This window comes from Convolutriloba macropyga, chromosome 8 (assembly GCF_964194025.1).
Source record: "Convolutriloba macropyga chromosome 8, txConMacr16.3, whole genome shotgun sequence".
Classification (NCBI taxonomy): domain Eukaryota; kingdom Metazoa; phylum Xenacoelomorpha; order Acoela; family Convolutidae; genus Convolutriloba; species Convolutriloba macropyga.
The window spans coordinates 9,258,879-9,280,681 of NC_134475.1; the positions used below are offsets into that span (position 1 = coordinate 9,258,879).

Consider the following 21,803-nt stretch of genomic DNA (forward strand, 5'->3'; position numbering starts at 1 on the left):
AACTGCAATGAAAAAAGTTTTCACGTCTGAATTAGTTTGGAATAAAGGTGGCAATGTTTGCTTGTGCGTATGCAATCTTGTGCAACAAATTCAATAAAAATACCTGCCAATGATTGAGAAGAACGTTGCAATGCACTGCATCTAACAAATCTGAAAGCAAGCTGAGGTAAAATGTTGACATTGACGGGCTGTATGCAGTCGTGTTTATTGAAAACGGGATAAATTGTCTCAGGAAGGATATTATAGAATGTGAATATTTCTTAGAATTTTATCTACTTGAGGTGATTAGTTTAAAAACTGAACCTATCTTGCCACTCATCCTAGAACGCAGCTTGATCAAACTGATTGGTTATTTTCTGTAGCATTTGCAATTATAAAAATTTAAACTCAATTTAAGTTACTGAAAATGATATTGATGCAAAAGAGTGCAATAATAGATTTTTTTTCAAAGGTCGCCATTGAAAATGTATTGTGAGTTCGAATAGCGAATATGGTAATGTTAATCTAGTTGTGAGGCATAAAGCAAAGCAAGGAAGATTTTGCATTCAATTTCATCTAGTAAACGATAGAATTGAATGCTATCAGTCCGGAATTGCGTGAATTTGTCTGCGCCCAAAAATTTTCATTCCTCTTTGTTATAAATTTTTCTGATACATTGTTCACACTTCTTTATAAGAAAACTGCGTCAATAATCTTTCAGATAAATCTTCGCGTCATTCAATTTTGCGCATGATATAAAAACTTACTCAATCTCTTCAGCAAATGGATCAATGTGGCATGATTTCATCGGCAGACACATTTACGATATTCTTTAAATTTGCAGATATCAAGAGATGTGTCATGTTTTAAGGTTTTACAAAAAAACAACATCCATAATTTTCTACAATTTACGCAATTTATGCATTGTTTTTCTAAAATCACTTATTTGGCAAAGAAATATTAAGAAATTCTGCTATAAATTTTCGGTTTCAGTTGTCACGAAAGATTTGCTATGCAAATAGTTTTTATAATTGTTGTTTAATGATTTCAGAATGATAAATAAGTAGTTTTTCATCACAGCTGAAGAGATTTTTAAGCCTCTAATGAGGAGAATTTTCAATGTATTCAAAGTGTAAATTTTTCAAAAAAAAGTTTTTTGAATTGTTGACGTAGGTTGTTCTATATCAAACACAAGTGTTGTCTTTTTTCTATGTGTTGGTTCAAGGTAAACCGAAGTTTTGAATTGATAAAATAAAAATTACGTTTTTAAAAAAATATTTATGTTATCAATTAACCAATCGTAACCAATCAGTGCTGTCGATGAAAAGATTGAGGTTTCAAATACTATAACATTTTATAACAATTTTGCCCATAATTCATATCGTATATCTTTTGAAAAAAATCATATCTTACTACATCTTTCAAGACGGCTTAGACCATATCTGACACGATCTTTTAGAGCAAAAATGTTCAACGATCTCGGGTCTTACATTTTATAGATTTTGCACTATCTTATTAACTGTTTCGTATAATAATAGCGATTGCTAAGACTTTTACAACATGTTATAAAAATTCATAGCTTAGTGACTGTTAACAGACACACGTTTGCGTCTATAGCAGCCAAAGAGGTGGATCTTTTGATTCTACTGCAGTTTTTTTCTCAATTTAATTTCAATAACGCCTGAGAATTGTTTATTGAACAAGGAAAAGCGAGGTCGAACGAGGTCAAAGATGGCAAAATATAGAGATAGAAAATAAAAATTTGTTATCTTCAGACAAGCAGGTATAGTCGCGCCATCGGTTTGCAATTTGAAGGTTAAAGGTTGAATTCCAGTACGGGTATTTTTTTCAACTTATTAATCCCCAGCTTAATCTATCATAATAGCTTATTTTTATTTACTTTTCCTAACTGCTGAGCGCCTCATTAGAAAACTTAACTAAAGTAGAGTTGATTGCCACCAATTGCATTTTTAACATTAAAGGTAAGTTATGACCAAACCTTGAAGAAAACAGCTATCACGTTCATCTTTTTAACTCAAATAGCAATTTGTCAAAAATACTGCGCTTTAATTTTCGAGCAAAAACCTTGTGTTTCTGTCATCATTTTAGAACAATTAGCGATTGCTTTAATCATTTTATTGTTTATATATCATCTGCCATTATTGATTTTCTGCTGTTTCCTGTGTGAATGAACGTAGCTGAAAGTTTGTTCAGGTACTTGTTCACAGCTGAAAGTGAACAAAACAATGTAACTTATCCTTGTTCAGCAGAAAATGATGTGATTGTGATCTTTTCAGGTGCTCAGCCATTGTACAGTGTTGATCACACATCTTTCGTGGGAAAGTGTGACATTATGGATGTCCGGTTCTGTCGCAATAACGATTTTGTAGGTTCGTCTACTAGCCAGTAACGTACAGACAATGTACCAATCACTTTCTTGTAACGCATTGGCTTTTGCTTTAAAATTGGTGAAAACTTCTCTATAAAATTTGATTCAATAAAAATTGCACGTATCTCTCAAAACTCCAGCATTTTAACTCAAGAACTATTTTTTTGAAAACTCTTTCTTGTACAACGAAATTTCAAAAATTGAAAATATGGATGAATGTTGAGGTCCCCAACCGAAGTGACTCGAGAATAAAGTTACATCTGATCAGAATTTTGTGTGCTCCATGACCTCCCAAAACCAACTCTCTTCAGTCTTTTTTCCAGAAAATTCTCCAGATATTTTTCGATGCCTACAAAAATTATCCGCTATGAGATACAGCGGATAATACACAGAAAGGTCGCTCATTTCATGGAAAATTTACGCTAATAATTATTATTGCTGTCGAAAATAATTCAATCTGGGGTTTGATTTTATAACCTATTGTCACAATACAAGATATGACCTTTTAGGTCAGCCGTAATTTAAAAATTTTTTAGAAAACAAACTTGGAACAAAGATTCAACCTCGTTTGCGCTTGAAATAGCGTCTGATCTAGCTTTTTGAACTCAAGAAAATTTTGAAATTTCAAGGCCGTGATCTAGAATTGTGAGCATTAGAAAACAAGGCCTACAAGAGCTTTGCGCGCTTGAAATTGCGTCTGGTCAAACATTGGTGCGCTCTAAATGACCTCTGAGTAGATATTTGCCTCAGACATTTGAGCTTTTCAGTGACAAGGAGGCTCGCCAATGTCTAATGGCACATAAGTTTTCGACCTCGCTGATCGAAAACCTTGTCTCTTGTGTCTAACAATTGAAGCACAGATAGACTGTCATGAATGTATTATTCATATTTTGTTATTTAAACTTCGATAGATTCTTAAGAAAGGACACGTCTATATAAAAAAGGGATGTGCTAGTGAAAATGAAATTTATCATTGAATGAACACAAAACGAAAAGAAACGCAGAAACGAAGTCATCTTTAATGCAGCTTCTCAAGTACGAAAAAAACAACTTTTAACTGAAAAACAAATTTTGCCGAATAAAAACAAAAAAAATTAGATCAATGAATGAAATTTTATCTGTGTTGCAACTAGTAAGTATTTGTAAGTAACACTTGAATTTTTTCTTACATCAATGAGATTTGGAGTTCTCAATTTAGCCATGTAAGTGAGCGCAAAATAAAACAAAAACTTCGGCTACAAAAATAAATTCAAATTGAGAATGTAAACCCTGATCACTCAAGTAGGGGTTGCCCAGTGTTTTTAATAAAGTGTTGAGTCAAAATTAAAGTGTTGAGTAAAAAAAAATTAAAAAAACCTGAAAAAAGCTCCGATTTAATAGGAAAATATTGATTACTAAATTTCAGAAGCCAAATTAACCTTAAAATAAATTCAAAAACCTAAAACCACTAAACAAACTAAATGCTAAAACCACATAAACGTAAAACCACTAAACCACAGAGGTTTGAGTGTTTGTGTGAATCAGCTAGACCATCAGGCTAATAACATTATTTTACGAGTCGACAAAGATTTTTTTGTGCATAATTGTTTTCCCACAGCTGTTTTTGTATCTCAATTAAAATTGAAAACATTTCTTTGTCAGAGAGACCTCTTTCGAAGACTCAATAACGCTTCTCCATAAATCAAATTTCAAACAATTATAGACAAAATTCAAAACATCTCCCAGTTCTTCCAAACAAATAGCGTCAATTTTATGTCAATGATAAGTTAACAAGGGAAAAAATAGATCCAGATTTTCAATCTTCCATTTTCTAAATATGAAGGCTTAAATCAGATCCAAGGGAGCGGCAAAACAAAAGACAAAAACGCTCAGAACTCAAATTTCTCTTATATTCTTCCAAAAAAATTAACATCCCTCTAAAAAAAATTTTAGCTGTGAACCCCAATCATTCACAGGCTTCCATTAAGCCATTACAGCAAACATTGAGATTGTTCATTCCTCAGCCTGTAACAAATCAACAGAAAATTTCCGCAATCAAATTTCAAAAATTTACAAAATTTCAATTTGAAAAAGTTTTAGAGTAATCAGTACAAAAAATTTTCAAAAATAGGCATTATGAAGTTTTGCAAGACCTGGTTTTCGTTAGATCCCTACTAAGACTTCTCTTTAAACTCAGATATAAAGCAGTATTCTGAAGAAATTAGAAAAAATTAAAACTTGAGATCGAAACGCAAAATTGTACTAACGTTTTTATCAAAACAAACAATCTCAAAGTGTTCAACGCAATCAATTATAAACCGAGTACATTATTGGGTTTCATTATGGGTTTGTTGATCTCCAATGAGACCGGTCACTGTTTGGACTCAGTAACAAATCATTCTGAGGAACAATAAAATGAACAAAACTTTCAAAAATTTTAATAGAAGATATAAATTTCAAAGTTATCAAATCAGTGGTTGCTGGCAGATCTGACCAGACATCAGTTTTGATGCACCATTAAGACAAAACAAGGATATTCTCTTGACTCAGTAGTTCACATCATGCAAAATGAAATTTGATAGATTCCTAAATTGGGACAGACGGGTATGCATAAAAGATTGGCAACCGTTGAGTTTAAAATTGTTGATTTCACTAGAATTACTACTATAACGAAATTAACACGAGATATGAAATCAATTCTTCCATTTTTTCCAAACTTTTAAGAAGACAATTTTATTGAATAAAACACTGGTTCTACCAGAAAACAAAAATTGAGATACAGAAATCAACAGTTGTGCAGTTTACTGAATAAATTTAGAAATTTAATCTCTCAAGTAACAACTTCATTAAGATTTTTTCCATTAACTAATTTCGATTAGATTCGAAAAACTCAAATTAAAACCAAAAGTAAGATCACAGCTTTATTAGTAAAATCAATGAGAATTTTTAATTTCTATAATGTGACAAAACTACAGAAAAGCAATCTCTTGTCAGAACTCAAAAATTTACTAATAAATTACCAAAAGAAATTTTTTTCAAGTAATCAATCAACCAAGTATCCCATTTTCAATCTGATATTCAAACTGTAAATTCTCTCTAATAGAAACTTGATTTCCGTTCAAGTTGTGTGGCGTCCCGCTATTTTCGACTAGTTCCTGAAAGCACAAATCGGATTGATAAGTGAATACAGAATTTTGGAAAAATGATCTGTGCACTCACTTATAAATCTATAAAGAGAAGAAATCTTTAAATAGGGGTCACCCAGGAGTATTGCATATCATGGTTCCCCTGTGAACAAGCTAAATATTTGTTCCAAATTTTGTTTATAAAATGAAATCAATCGCTTTATTCATAGATTTCAAAAAAATATATAAGAATTGTGAACAAAGTTTACTTCTTTGTAATTTGGTAATAAATTAAAATGGATCAAATAGATTCTCACAGAATTTCCGCAATCAATTTCCGCAATCAAAATTTCAAAAATTTCCGCAATCAAATTTCAAAAATTTACGCAATCAAATTTCAAAAATTTCCCCAATCAAATTTCAAAAATTTACAAAATTTCAATTTGAAAAAGTTTTAGAGTAATCAGTACAAAAAAATTTCAAAAATAGGCATTATGAAGTTTTGCAAGACCTGGTTTTCGTTAGATCCCTACTAAGACTTCTCTTTAAACTCAGATATAAAGCAGTATTCTGAAGAAATTAGAAAAAATTAAAACTTGAGATCGAAACGCAAAATTGTACTAACGTTTTTATCAAAACAAACAATCTCAAAGTGTTCAACGCAATCAATTATAAACCCAGTACATTATTGGGTTTCATTATGGGTTTGTTGATCTCCAATGAGACCGGTCACTGTTTGGACTCAGTAACAAATCATTCTGAAGAACAATAAAATGAACAAAACTTTCAAAAATTTTAATAGAAGATATAAATTTCAAAGTTATCAAATCAGTGGTTGCTGGCAGATCTGACCAGACATCAGTTTTGATGCACCATTAAGACAAAACAAGGATATTCTCTTGACTCAGTAGTTCACATCATGCAAAATGAAATTTGATAGATTCCTAAATTGGGACAGACGGGTATGCATAAAAGATTGGCAACCGTTGAGTTTAAAATTGTTGATTTCACTAGAATTACTACTATAACGAAATTAACACGAGATATGAAATCAATTCTTCCATTTTTTCCAAACTTTTAAGAAGACAATTTTATTGAATAAAACACTGAATCTACCAGACAACAAAAATTGAGATACAGAAATCAACAGTTGTGCAGTTTACTGAATAAATTTAGAAATTTAATCTCTCAAGTAACAACTTCATTAAAATTTTTTCCATTAACTAATTTCGATTAGATTCGAAAAACTCAAATTAAAACCAAAAGTAAGATCAGAGCTTTATTAGTAAAATCAATGAGAATTTTCAATTTCTATAATGTGACAAAACTACAGAAAAGCAATCTCTTGTCAGAACTCAAAAATTTACTAATAAATTACCAAAAGAAATTTTTTTCAAGTAATCAATCAACCAAGTATCCCATTTTCAATCTGATATTCAAACTGTAAATTCTCTCTAATAGAAACTTGATTTCCGTTCAAGTTGTGTGGCGTCCCGCTATTTTCGACTAGTTCCTGAAAGCACAAATCGGATTGATAAGTGAATACAGAATTTTGGAAAAATGATCTGTGCACTCACTTATAAATCTATAAAGAGAAGAAATCTTTAAATAGGGGTCACCCAGGAGTATTGCATATCATGGTTCCCCTGTGAACAAGCTAAATATTTGTTCCAAATTTTGTTTATAAAATGAAATCAATCGCTTTATTCATAGATTTCAAAAAAACATATAAGAATTGTGAACAAAGTTTACTTCTTTGTAATTTGGTAATAAATTAAAATGGATCAAATAGATTCTCACAGAGTATTTTAAAAGCTGATATTATTATGAAAATCCCACACAATTTAGTTTGAAGTCACTAGAAGCCCTTGTTAACAAAAGCAATTTACAAGTTGATAAAGCAATATTGAGGAGCAATTTTATCAAAATCTGTTAATTTTTAGAAAGAATTTTAGAAACCGTTCGATCTCAAATTTTAACATTAAGAAGTTTTATAAATCATAAGCTATTAACTGAATTTAATGAAAGATTGTTTTAATCTCGACTACTGAAATGAATGAGAAGTTTCATTACTCTGTCAAAACTACAAAAAAAAATGATTGATAGTCGAAACTCAAGAAATTAGTAATATTTCACTTAAACAAATAGCTTCAAATAATCAAAGTAATCAATGCTATCAAATACAAACTGAGAAATTTTTACATGAGTTAGTTAGAACTTAGATGGGATCTGTCAGTGTTTGTACTCCATATCAGCATAAAATAGCATGAAAGAGCTCAAATTTTACAAAATTTTTGGTTTCAAGATCAACAAAGTCATTACTTGCCTACAGACCATTTCAAACAGCCATGAATGCTCATCAATAAAACAAATACATTGCAATTATTATACTTCGCCACAAAGTCACGAGAAAAAAAAGCAAAACAGTACTCAAAAAATGCATGAAACAAAAACAACAAAGATATGGCTTCAATAGCCGAAAAATCTGGATACAAATTTAAATCCGTTTCATTCCAAACAACAAAATGGAACAAAAAAGTAGCCTCAACATCGTTTCAGGGTTACTGAACCCTAAAATGTTGACACTGGTGAAATAATTGTCAAAAACAATTTTTTTTAAACAATCCCAAAAAATGCAACAAAAGTAGTGTGAAAAGTGAAATCTTCTCAAAATGTTAAACCTCGATAACTCGTGATGAAGGATAAAATTTTGGGAAAAATTTTAATTTTGCACTCTAAGCTTAACATGCTTTTTAGTGATACCACTCACAAATCTCTACGATTAATATATCTATTGGCCATAATGGACTAAACAAAAAACCCAGTTGAGCAAACAGTTCCTCTCCGCACAAGTGGGGTGGGAAAAAATCTAGACAAAATACTTACGGGTACTAAGTTCCCATCGTTGTGCTTAATGTTGGTCTAATCAGAGATCTCTATGGTTTGAGGCTGATTAGGGTTTGGAAAAATTAGAAACAAGTGATTCATTTCAATTCATTTAATCCTGCATATCTTAACACTATATCATTTCATCTCAGTGTTAAGAGTAACAATCATATAGATGAGTAAAATTAAGTTAAATCATTGAGGGGGCGAAATAGCGCTTAAATAATAGCGTTTTTCGAGCCTTTTTCGAAAAATCAGCGCAATTTTATCAAAGACTTCTTTCTAACATAATGTTACAGTGTCCGTGTCTCTGTCTCGCAACATGGGTTCTGGGGGTGCAAGTGATTACATAGACAAGAGTCTGATTGTTGCCACCCCCATATACACACAGGCAGACTCAATTATTCTCGACGGGTGAGTTAGTGTGAAATGTTTAATAAAACCCTTCAATAATCGTAAATATTTGGAATCAGTCATTCATGGACTAATGACATTGCCCTGATCCATCGTTGGAAACAACTCGGACCCCAACCCGGGCTACAATTCATCTTACCTCTATGCTATGCAGTCAAGTTTACCTATACACAATTTAGAGTTCTTTTCTTTTGTTTAGGCTGACTGGAGTTTGTTCTGCGTTCAGTGTCTCAGTTGACATAGTGGCTGCTGCTTCTAACAAGAGCAGTACAATCAAGGTGTTCCAGGTAGACAGAGAGTGGGGGGAGATGATGAAGAAGAGCAAGGTCTTCATATATAGGAACCCATCCTACCTCGAAGGTAAACAAACAATCTTATTTAGAACAAGAAGGCTTGGTAATGTCCGTTTGTACATAATGGCCCGACCCCGCTCAACCACCTTTTGGAGTTATTGTCTACCAAATGGGAAAGAGTATACAGGAACCCATCGTATCTCGAAGGTATTTAGAACGAGCGTATTTGAAATATTTGTGTTCTTCAGTTGACGCTTCTCGACAAAAACTTCTAGAAACTGCTTATGTAACATGCAAGCCATTAATTTTTTTTCGTGATCATGCCTTGATTGACAAAAGGCTTCACGGTTATACAAATATCCCGGTATTCAAATTAGGTCGTATATGAATCCTCTTAATTATAAAAGGTCAGATATAATTACTGGTAGTCATCAAAGAGTCACATGCATTTTTTAAAGGATGCTTAAACAGGTTCAATAACATAGTTCACTAACTTTTTTTTTAAAGTTAACGAATTTTGAATCAATAAAATCTTGGTTAACTTAAGCAGAGTCGTATAACTATACACTGTAATAACCAAAAAGCAAAGTGAAGCTAGAATGTTTTAAAATCTCTCCAATAGCAAATTAAACAAAATTTTGAATCGCAACAGCGTGGCAAACAGTAAAAGAGCAAATCAACTTAACTGTATTTTCTGAGTAAGTGGAGAGAATCATAGTGAAATCTTGTTTAAAACTTCAAAATTTCATGCCTGTTTCACACCTTAGTGGAAATCAAACGTTCTCAGGGTGAAGGGATATTAGGCGAAAACTCGATTAGGCGAACACATTTTTCGTAGCTATTAGGCAAAAATTTTTAATTAGTGTTTTGTGGAGAGAAGGCGAATAGCAATTAAGACACTTTCAAGCGGTATTTCAAAATCACTTGACGCTATAGAGTACTTAAGTGACCCTAACAAATGTCTCTACATGTTAACAGCTTCCAAAAACGGTCGCTTTTAATAGTGAGCATTTGTAGCACTTCATTTTTGTCAATCCAGTACTTATGAAAGCAATTTTCCCGAATTTTGAAACATATTATAACTCTAAAGTATTTAGAATAAAGAAGTGAACATTTTTATCAGGTTTTCGACTCTTTCCTGCGTTTTTTGCCAAATGATTTTGCCCGAATGTTATCGAGTGGCAAAAATAGTTTTTGAAAGTGATAGATTTTATGTGTGCTTTATTTACCCATTTCATGTGAGGGCATTTGTTAGGAACACTTAAGTACTTTATAGCGTCAATTGAATTTTGAAGTACCGATTATAAGTGTTTTAATTGCTTTTTTGCTAAGGTCCACAAAACTTTAATTAAAATTTTTCGTCTAATGCCCGGACCTTGGTGCCATAGTAAATCAGTGCTGAAACATTGGATTCCAATTGTATATCGTCAGCCCAGTACTGTATCATTGTATCCTAATTGTAACCTTCAACTCATGATGTGCAGTATAAGTCTCATTGACGGTTTTTTTTCTGAAAATAGACTCACCATCCTTGGAATTGGTTCCAATTATTTTCATTCAAATCATGACAAATTGTGAAAATTTTGAAAAAAATGGATATTGTATTTTGTGAGTATGACGATGACTTACAATCTTAAAACGTTGCAAGAAGCGTATTAAGATGATGAAATAACCCCCAAAACCAGTAAATATACGCCAAAATCAGTAAATACACGTCGAGTGCCTAGAACCTGACAAATTTGGACAGAAATAGCAATTTTTTATAGTTTTTATTTCAGATTGTAAAGGAATTTTGTATGAATGTCTTAGTTTGAGCTTCGACGAAAACAGATGCAGATCTGGGCTGACGACATGCAACTGGAATCCAATGTTTCAGCACTGATTTACTATGGCACTAAGGTCCAGGATGTTTTTAGTGACACTTGAGATTTGTAGTACAATTGGGTGCAATTCGTATTGTTTCAGGGCACTAACATCTCCAGTCAATAAAGAATACTTATGTAAAACAGTGCTTGTTCTACAATACATTTAGCAACTTGTTTGTGGCCCCAATACGGCAATAAAAGCAGTTTTTACGCGTTTTCAGACATTTTTGCTTTGTGAACAGAATTTTAAGACTTCACACTTTCAATGCGAATAGCATTTTCAGATTGTACCTTTATCATGCTGCAGTCTAAATTCAGACAATTTTTTTTGGTCTAAATTTTTTCATGAAAAGTCTAAAATATGACATGATTATAGTACTGGTCAGAGCAAAAATACAGAATTAAAATACTATGGTTCAGCACTGATTTTGACTGCGAGTTCAGTCCGGGTGACTACAAAAAATGTGTTCGACTAATCGAGTTTTTGCCAGATATCCTACGCCCCGTTTTCAGATCAAGCAAGTAAAAGTAACTCTTAAAAGCAGAAATTGCACTGAACGTAGCTTTTTGGTACCATAGTGGGTCAATCAACATTGACAGCTCAGTTTATTAACTAAATACAGGCATTTAGTAATTCTGATAGACTAATAATTTTTTATTTTTCCTTTAAGATGTTTTTATAGCATATCTTTTTTTGGCCATATTGCAAATTAAGATATACTGTTTGAATATCTTATAGGACAAAATAAAAAACGGTAGTCTCGTAAATACTAAAAGCATGTATTTAGATAATGAACTGTAGCTGTCAATTTTGATTTTTAAAATTAATAACGGACTATGCTTAAGTTAACTAAGAAATTCCAGTAATTCCAAAAATCGTCAACATTAAAAAAATTGTTAATTATGGTTTTCGGATATTGTTTAGTATCCTATAAAATTTTTTATGTGTGAATTTGTATTTTGTGTTTGAAATGCAGATATCAGATCTGATGGGACTGTGTTGGTCAAGTGTGGCCAGGACCTCCTTGTCTGGCAGGAGGGACACAACAAGGCCACCAACGTCATCAGACACGGTCACACACTCACCTGCCTAGCAGCTGGAAAAGACAGACTCATTGCTTCTGGAGACCATCAGGGGGTGTTGGCGGTTGCCTACTTTGATGTAAGTTCCTTTTTTGATTCCAGGAAACTTTTATCCCTTTCCCCTGTGAACAAACTGTTGTTCTCATAAGCACGTGTGACCACAGTAATGAGTTTTTCTATACTAATAATAATAATTGGCAATGTATAATAACAGCTGCCCTATATTTAGCAATTAGTTTTCGTCCAATATCATTTATTTTCATCGGAAAGGAATAGTTTTTAGGAATATCATATCAAACTAGTATTTTTTACCCGAAAACAGTTTAATTTTTGACCAGCACGTTTAGAATACAACGGGCGAAGCTTTTAAGATTTCCTTATCGGTATGGACGACTTTTAACGGTTTTCAAACTTATTAAACGACAGCTTTCCAGCGGTAATTTTGGGGTATGAACTTTTCTAACCGCTTTTCCTTTCGAGGAAATTGCTGTTCTTGACCAGTATTTCTAGGAATTGACTGGTTAATTTCAAACCGTGTTGGCTAAAAATTTGTAATTTTGAGAAATGAAGATAACAGGTGTGATTAGCTAATTACATTGACATGAAATTTAAAGCCTCCGTATATAGTTAAAATTAGAAATTCAATTTTAATACCAAATTTCGAAACGATCATTTCCAACAGTACCGATCGAAATCATTTCGTCATTTCAAAACTGTTCTTTATCTAAAATAATCAATTCATTGATTCATTGAAATGTGCTATCAGTTTTTCCCCGAGCGAAGGAAGTTTCATATAAGGATGATCAGCGGGGGGGGGGTAGTTATTCTTGCCTTTATTTGAACAACTAACGCATCTTGAAGTAAGTCTCACAAAGCTGAGTTGATCTTGAGTGTGAAAAACGCAGCAATGAGCGAAATTTGAGAAAAATTAGGTAAGTTCATCTAAATTTAGGCGTAAGTTTTTGTTTGAAAAAAAAAACTTAGATGTTCATTTTTCCTCCAAGTAGTAGCTCTGTCTGCTATTTACTCTGTTTGGGATTAAATTTCACGGAGAATTTTATGGAATATGTCTAAAGTTCATTGGCAACAATTCTCACAGACCATTCCCGGAATATGGTTTAAAACCATTGAAAAGTTTTTCAGGCATCCATTTTTTTTTAATTCCCCGACCCTGATCCCAGAACATTTCAGGGCTGAATCTGTTCAAATATCCTGTCAAAAATTTCAATTAATGCTTAGAACCGGTCAAAATGTCTACAACGCTTACTTCCTAAAAATGCTGGTCGAAAGCGAGCATTTACCGCAAATTGTTGGCATTTTTGAACTGGTCTTATTGATTAGGGGACCGAAACTCAAGAGTGAATTTTATTATGATGCTTAATATTAATGACATTTAGCATCGAACTTCTGAACTGGAATTTTTGTTCACTCATTTCAGAATCCTTCGAAGCCTTGCACGCCTCAATTTTTGGAACCGGACACAAGCAACTACGACATCCACGCAATCACAATTGACAATTCCGAGTCACGAGTCGCAGCATTACATAATATGGGCCACCTTCGGGTCTACACGAAACAAAAAGACGGTCAATTCGCCTTCTCGGCTCTCGTAAATTACGACGGACCCTACGCACAAGTCTCGTGCATGTACTTCGGAGCGGACAACACTTTCGTGTTCGGCGCGAAAAATACGTTAAAATGTTATAATATTGCGAGTAATAAACTGGTCAATGAGATTAAGAATATTGGTAAGGAGATAACGTTGAGTGCTATAGATACAAGTGGGACAATGTTGGCAGCTGTTGATCAGAAAAATGAAGTCCAAGTCCAGGTGGTGGCACTGAGCAAAAACGGATTAGTTAAAGAAGAGGTTAGTTAGAGAACCCCTCTTGTAAAATTCGAGCTTCTAATCAATCATTGAAGCATTTTCCGATTCATAGAGCTCCCACATTTTAAATTATTTTTCACTCCGATAGCATTTCACCCCAAAAGCTTATCACCGAAACACCCAATTCTTCCCACAAACCCTATAACCTTCAAGTTTTTATTGTTAATAAGGATAGAAATTATAGCCCCCTCCCATTATTGTACAATTACCATAATGGGGTGGCTATAGGTAATCTGATAACTAATATGGGGGGGGGGGTATAATGGGAAATGCCCGAAGAGCGGGACACCAATTTGAACCAAATCGGGCCTACTCTTTATGGCATATTTATACTCTGTCATCTAAACTATATCAATAGCTCTGCTGGAACGTGGCCTGTTGCTAATTATCAGTTCATTTTGGGGTGGTGGCAGACTCTTGGTTTTGATTATTCTGCACGTTCTGTTTTATTTATTCACAATTTTGGCTCTGATAGCTCAGAAATCAAGGTCGTTACATGCTATATTTCTGCTAGATTTATAGAACTTAGTCGATCTTTTCCGTCTGCGCCCACCGCACCCCCCCCCCCCCACACACACACACACACGTACGTTATGCTCGCACCAGTTACAGGAGCACGTGCCAATACATAAAAAATTAAATATGACACGTGGTGCGTCTGCGGATTGCAAAAAATATGCGGGGGGGGGGGGCACAAACGGAAAAGTTCCGACATAGTTACTTTCCCTCTGTGAAAAAATGCGTGAAGGGCAGTTGTGAGGCTTAAAACAATTGATAATTTCTAGGACAATATAATTTTCAAAAATTGGGCAAAATTTAGGGGTCTTTTGGGCAAAATTTTGGGGTCTTTCCCATTATAGCCCCCCAGCTTAGTGGGCATGTAACCTATAGCCCCCCAATCATGGTAATTATACCAAAATGGGGGCTATAATTTTATGGGGGGCTATAATGGGAAAGACCCAAATTTTGAATGATGACATGGTGGAATTGGTATGGACTAAATGATCTAAACAAAGGACCACAAAGCTACAGTTAAATGTCTTTTTAGCTGGTAGGTTTCAGAGTCTTTGCTAGCTTTGGTTATGCTTAATGCTCAATAAGACAATAAGCGGCATCTAATACAATTATTAACTTAATCTAAGCTTAATCTTTGTATTAAAAATTTGAAACTTTCTTTCTCTTGCCGGGTGATTTCCTCAAAAAGCGCTTTAAGAAAATTCACGAAGAAAAACTGTACTTTCAGAAACTCATTTCCAAATTACTTAGAAAATAGTGCGTTTTGGGCTGACTGAGAAACGCTGAATCTTCTTAAACACTGCCTTGAAAACCCCTAAGATTTTCTAAGAGTCAGTGCCCTCTTCCGTTGCGCGCGATCAGCACAATAAAAGGATCTTGTCAACCATGCGAAGTCACTCATAATTTTTAATAAGTCGTATGGTTTTATCATAGAACCCTATGGAACCTTACCACAGACACTAAGATCATAAAGCAAATCTTATTGGAGATTTAAAAATCTTGGAAAACTTAGCAAAAAAATGAATTTGTCTTTAAACTTCAAGGACGCTTGTCCTTGAAACCAAAATAGGATTTTCATATCTTAGTAGTCAAACTGAGATATATAAGGAAATAATACGACAAGAACATGTCATTTTAGTTTGTATATGCGTATATGGATTTTAGCAACCATCAGGCAAAGATCATATATTGTTTATAAAAAACATTGCAAGATCAAACTAAAAAATTTTTAATGATCTATTTATTCATATAGGATCATATTATTACAAATAAGAACGTTTATCTGGGTAGTCAATAGAGCAATGAAGGTTTGCTTGTGTATTCCTTAAGTTAGAGCCCAAAAGTTATTAAACAGAATAATCAATTTTTGTCTCTTAATTTGCATAACAATCTTCAAATTTGCGATAGCGTTTTTTGTGTTTGCTTTTTATTAGTGTCTGCTGTTGCATTTTCTTTTGTTTATTTTTTGTGTTTCGTTATTCTCTGAGGAACTTTCGATTAGAGGTTTCATTGTCTATAGTAGACAATGATTATTCAAATTTCTAATCTGATAAGTACCTCCAAATTAGCTAAAAAATGAATCTTTATTCTGGCAAATTGTCATTAATCTTGGTAAATACGGGTACATCATAGAAGTTAATCTTTGTAATGAAGAAACCTTCATTCTACTTGAAAATTTATCTAGCCCCCAAGAAATTACTGTAAGATTTGGTATTGTCTGCATTAGATGGTTTACATGTCTTTTTCTTCGAGGATTCGGGAGCTTCTCTGTAGGCTTTATCCTCTGCTAATAGCGTTCCAATGTTCATCCTTGATATTGTTTGTGTGTTTTTCCCAAAAGTTTTTGAGGTTACTTTAGCTCATTGGTCTCCTGTTGGTTGTCTTGCAGTTCAATGATTTGAAAGTAACTAATTGGTCGTAATTAGATAAGTTACCGTCTCTGAATCGTAATTTTTTCTAAGACTGAGAAACATCTTTTCACATCAAGTTGTCTTTGAGGTCCCACTTAATATATGAAATGGCATTCTTGCTTATTTAGAAGATAATTTTTTGCTTTCTTGAGTTAAATTTGTTCAGATGCTGACGTTTTGTATGCAAAATTGCGTCCTGATCTTTTTTTTCAAAATCCTTCTGATTACGGTTTTCTCCATTGAGATTGTAATTACCATTTAATTAATTACTGTTTATATTTATCACGCAAATAATTGTTAATGGTCATAATAGTTTTTTCTCTCAGTTTCAGTCGCATTGGGTGGTATTTTGTCGGTCATAAAATACAATTTTTTTTTATTTTTTATTAACAATTTGAGACTCGGATAGCCACAACTTAAAATGGCCAGAAAAAAGAGAAAGCGAAAAATGTGGTTAGTTTTGGTTAGTCACGCAATTAAATACGCATTATTTAAAAAAACTGACTGTTAATAAGCAAGTAAGATGTTTTTTGCCTTATAAAGTTTTATGACGACGTCTTTTGCATTAAAAATGCGAAAAATTGTCTCTTGGGGCTCAAATTTCAGTTGACTGTAGAATAAGCGATCTCCGAAACATATCGGAATTTTTACATTTCAATTTACGATTGAATTTTTTAATTAACGAAATTCTATGCCTACATCGTTCTAGAGATACCAAATCACTAAAAATTGATACTTTTGTCTCTCGGTTCTTTTGAAACAATTTTTTTTGCGAATAGTTTTATGCTTTTTTTCTAGGATTTCTTTTATATTATATTATTTATAACTTTCATTTTATCAAAATTTTTTGATTAGATTTTTCCATAGATGCCATAAGAGGAAGTTGTGTTTTTTTAGTTATGAAGTCAGACCGATACATTTCAAAAAACGAATACGAAAAAAATTAATTCAGTCCAGTTTCATGCTCGCAGAGAAAATATGACTACTCTAAATGACTTTTATTGGTCATAAGGACGCTGTTAAATTAAACTTAATACTTTTTTCAGACTACAATTGACGTCTTTTGTCTGCTTTTGCTTTCAGAAAAAAAAATGTTCTTCATATATTTCTTCACTTTGCTTTGCCCCGTGCTAAAAAAAACTAAATGTCAGCTTTGCTTTTTTTTCAGTTCTTAATTAATATGCTTTATTTGCTTGAAAGGGAACGCTAGCGGTAAATAAACAAACTCTGCACTTACTAACATTGTTCCCTGCACTTTATCTTTATTGTATGCGAATTTATGTGTGTGTGCGTTCGATTGTTATTAATTACAAATAATTTTTAATTATTCGCCTGGTTTGCCTGTAAAATTAACTTTTACTAATATTAACTAATATTACCACCCTTTAGCATTATAAACACGAATGCGTTTATTAAATTACTCTTTGAAGCGGTGCTGCTGGTTGACACAAAAATTTGAACTGCAATGTTATATAGGCGATAAATCAAGCTAACATAAAAACCAACTGTTACGCGATTAATCACAAAATGTTAATTTTTTGCTAATAATGGTCTAGTAATGTTTAGATGACGTTATTCGCAGCGACGGGCGAACCACAAGCCATTTGCTTCGCGGGGGAAAAACAAGACTGCTTAGCTGTGGGAACCTCCGACAACATTATTTGTGTTTACTCGATTCCTTATGAAGACGTTTTGACCTACGCGTTTGTTTACGATCAACCCACGAGGCTTGTTTACCGAAACGGGATAATTTTCTCGGGCATGAAAAATGGACAGTTTACAAAATTACGACTCATTATAAAACCGAGAGCGAACGAGAAAGCGAGTGAAAATTTAGCCAAAATGAGACAAACTAAAAAATCGGTTTCGAATCTCGTTTCGGCCGAAGAACTCTTTCGGCGCTTTGGTTTTGACGACGAAGATAAAAATCGAGATATAGTCGTTAAGCCGAAAGGTCTTGAGGCGGTTATGAAGCCGACAAAAGAGCTTTCGTCATCGGTTGACACACGAAGTTCCAAGTTCCACAAAATGTCCGCAGCCATTATTTCGCCCGACGAAATAGCCGAAATGGCCCGACGGGAAGAAGACAGAAGGAAAAAAATTGATGCTAAAATGAGCGCCGCTATTGTGCTCAGTAAAGTTCTGCCCTTGAATCAGGAAAAGCCCTCTCCATCACCCCGTACTAAAGAGCGTCGCAGGAAAAGCTTTTTCCCTGTCAATTCGCCCGGAACTCCAACCGAAAAGCTTCCGGAAGTGCCCATTTTTCCCGCCTTGTCCAAAGTAAACTCCGAGCCCACAATTTTAGAGGAACGAGCGGACGAAAATGAAAAATCAAAACCAAAAACTCAATCTGAGAAAAAACAGAAGCGGTCAATGAAACCTCCACAATCGGCCAAAATTTCCTTAAAAGGTAAGAAATCTGCTAAAGAAAAAGTGAACAGCTCGGCAACCAATCAGAAAACTTCGCGAAGTGACGACGAAACCGACGCAGTGCCGAACGAGTTACAATTAATGAAAAAACTTATGCACAAGACCGAATCAAGTTTTGTTCAAAAAACCGGCACAGATCGTGAAAGTGCTAAAAGTAGTTTTGAGTCCAAAGTATCCAAAATTTCGAAGATTTCATTACCAAATACTTCGAATAATTCGTTACCCAAACAATCGGATTACAGAAAATTCGAAAATGTTTTATTCAAGCAGAAAAGTTTGCCCAATTTGAAAATCCAGAAAACCCCCGAACATTCTAGAAAATTATCAAAAGTTCGCTTTAAGAGCCCAGAAAAAAGCGACCTTCTGCAGTCCATAATTGACGAGTATGAAAACACCCTGAAAACAGTGAAAAGTGACCAAACTTTTGAACCCAAGTTGCCCAAAAGGAAAATATCATCTCAGGGTTTTTCTTTTCACTCCCGACCCAGTAGTAGCGTGAACAGGGCTTTACACTACGACTGTTTTCCGAGTTCATACGACGACGAGCAATTTGAAAACCCAAATTTTGTTCACCCTTTGTTGAAAATGAGGTCACAGAGACCCCGGACGGCTTTAGAAAACGGCTGGACTCCCGTCGAAGAAAATGGCGGAGGTCTAATGCTGAAACACTTTTCAACGTTTGAGCTTAACACGTATTACCCTATGGTAATGCCTCGGACAAAGGTGTCTTCGGGCTGGAAGTATTTAAATGAACAGTCGAAGTTTGTCTGTCCAATAGCGACTGTTCAAGTTGCACCAACGGAAGACTTCTTTGACACGGAGCTAACTCTTGTTAAATATTCGTAGTTTGTACAGTTATTTTCGTAATTTTGTAAAGTTATTTTTTAAATCGGTAAAGTAGCTTTTTATCATGGATATCTAGAAAAAAAAATTATGCAAGTTTTGAACTACACTTGGTCAAAATTTTTATTTAGTGGTACAGTAGTTTTTAATTTCAAAAAAAAGTTCATCGAAATAATATTTCTGGCACGGTTGGTTCTACATCAGATGCTAAAGTTTGACGCAGACACTGCAAAAACTAAGAAAACTTGAGAGATAGTTGTAAATTGCAAAAATATTGGAAAAGAATAGTAATTTGCGAATGAGATCAAGGTCCCAGTTTGTTAAACAAATTTTCTGTACGCCTCATTAATTTTGTGTTGCAGATGAAATACTGAATGTACACAATAAGCCAATCAGAGACTGAGAAGATTCTATTCTCTTTTATATATCGCTAGCACACTTGACTTTAGTCAGTCTAATAGACAGTTGCACTATATATATACCAGTAGTATCGTATATATACAGGAAGATTGGGGGGGGGGGAGATCCTTTGGAGATCCATTCAGCAGAGGGAGATTCCTGATCCCTTAATCCCTTAGGGGAGATCTTTTATGTTAGGAAAGTGTTAATTGCGCTACATGTATTTGTCTGGCGGCTTATTGTTGGTATTGCGCTATTGGAAAGCCATTCCAGTTTCAACCTTTCTTGCTTATTTGTGGCAAAACCTAGCAAAGTAGATTTGAATTAAAGCTGAATTTATACGTTACAACATATAGAATAGAATTGTTATAGAAATTGTTATAGATAAGAGAATTAAACACGTACAAAAGCGTCAAATTGAATAGAAAATAGCGCTTTGTTTTGTTAATTAAGAGCCTGATTCTATCGCTTCATAATCAATAAATGGGTTATACATTGGACGTTCTTCTTCTATCTCATTTTCATCGGCAATTTCATCAGAATCAATATCAGACTCTGTGATTGCGGCGGTTCTTACGAAGCCGGGGTCAGGAATTTCAGCGTTGACAGTATTCGTTTCAAATGTGGTTTCAATTTCCCTCTGATTTTCAATTTCGTGCAACTCTCCAGACGACCAGAAACTCAACGATTCATTATCGAAATTGTCGTCTTCGTCGAAGAAACGATCGTGGATAATATTTATATGACCAAACGGCAGCGTAACAATCCCATTGTCAAGAATGTATTGTTTATCGTCGAAAGCGTTGAGCGACATTTTATTAATGGTTATTTTATGAAGTTGGTGGCTGCTAGAAGCTATTCTATGGTTTTAGGTGCGGATCAAACGACCAGAGGAGAGAGTTTCTTTGAATCTGTCATGTGTCAGTTGTCGTTGTGCTAATTTTGTGACGCCTTTAGCTGATCTCTTCTCCCCGCCATCTAAATTAAAATATTGAACATTAGGAACAGTCCCAACTAACAAGCTGTATATTGATACGTGTGAGTGTGATGAAACCTAACTTACCAATTGCAATTACTGAGCAGAGTTTCGGCTTGAGAGCACTAAATTCTTGAATAGGCTCGCTGGCAAGCTCGTTTTTAAACTTCAGGACGACATATTCGTTCACTTTGGAGAAGAGCGGGTGCTGTGATGGATAATTAGAGAAGTCGAAATGTTGCAAAATATGAATGTTTCGGCGTATATTTTCATAAAAGTCTATTGTATTGATTCGATATAGCAGTGAATCAGTATCCGAGTAGAGAACTTTGCAATCAAAATTTGGCTTCATTACTGTATAATGGAATTGGAACATGTGTAATTTGGCCAGATCAAGTACGCATTCCCCTACAATAGTAAGTTTGTTCCAATAAATCTTTTTTTGCAATTTTCATCGCAGCCATGCTTTCTCCAATGATTTTGAATGATTTAAAATGAATGTTTTGCGTTCTTTGTAGCACACTTTGAGCATTTCGAACAATAACGACTTTATCACGGTTTCTTTTAAACTCGCACGTTTTTCCGAACGCTGAATTATTCATGCCCTTATAGAACTTTTTGCCAAAAGCAGTACTGGCAGCAATTCGGAGACTGGTATTTAGCTCCATGTAGGGTCGCATCCAGTTGGCTTGCTCAAACTTTAAAGCCCTATGAATGTTTGTGATTTTGAGCCCCATTGAATTGTAGAATTGTGCAAGGCGATAATGTAGCGTGTAGCGGTTTTTAGGCAACAGCGTTTGGACGAGTTTTGGCCCAGATGCCTTTTCA

General features: G+C 34.2%; 2 protein-coding genes across 3 annotated transcripts in view; both read left to right on the forward strand.

Moving 5' to 3' along the window:
• Positions 1–21,803, forward strand: part of LOC142344358 (NACHT domain- and WD repeat-containing protein 1-like) — a 309,470-nt gene that overhangs the window by 66,480 nt on the left and 221,187 nt on the right. The gene's annotated exons all lie outside the window — the stretch shown is intronic.
• On the forward strand, positions 1,510–19,736 carry LOC142344433 (uncharacterized). 2 transcript variants are annotated; one of them, XM_075396073.1, is made up of 7 exons: positions 1,510–2,369; positions 8,658–8,772; positions 8,972–9,132; positions 11,908–12,092; positions 13,452–13,883; positions 17,528–17,539; positions 17,894–19,736. In XM_075396073.1, the coding sequence occupies exons 1-7, from the start codon at positions 2,168–2,170 to the stop codon at positions 19,601–19,603; spliced, it is 2,817 nt and encodes a 938-aa protein (XP_075252188.1). In that variant the 5' UTR covers positions 1,510–2,167; the 3' UTR covers positions 19,604–19,736. The 2 variants fall into 2 exon arrangements, with proteins under 2 accessions (XP_075252188.1, XP_075252189.1); XM_075396074.1 differs by lacking the exon at positions 17,528–17,539 and having other exon boundaries at positions 1,511–2,369.

Excerpts from the sequence above, each read along its gene's own strand:
- LOC142344433 (XM_075396073.1), top strand. The coding sequence starts at position 2,168 with ATGAACGTAGCTGAAAGTTTGTTCAGGTACTTGTTCACAGCTGAAAGT. Across the intron at positions 8,773-8,971 it reads GACTCAATTATTCTCGACGG|GCTGACTGGAGTTTGTTCTG; the intron begins GTGAGTTAGTGT and ends TCTTTTGTTTAG. Across the intron at positions 9,133-11,907 it reads GAACCCATCCTACCTCGAAG|ATATCAGATCTGATGGGACT; the intron begins GTAAACAAACAA and ends TTTGAAATGCAG.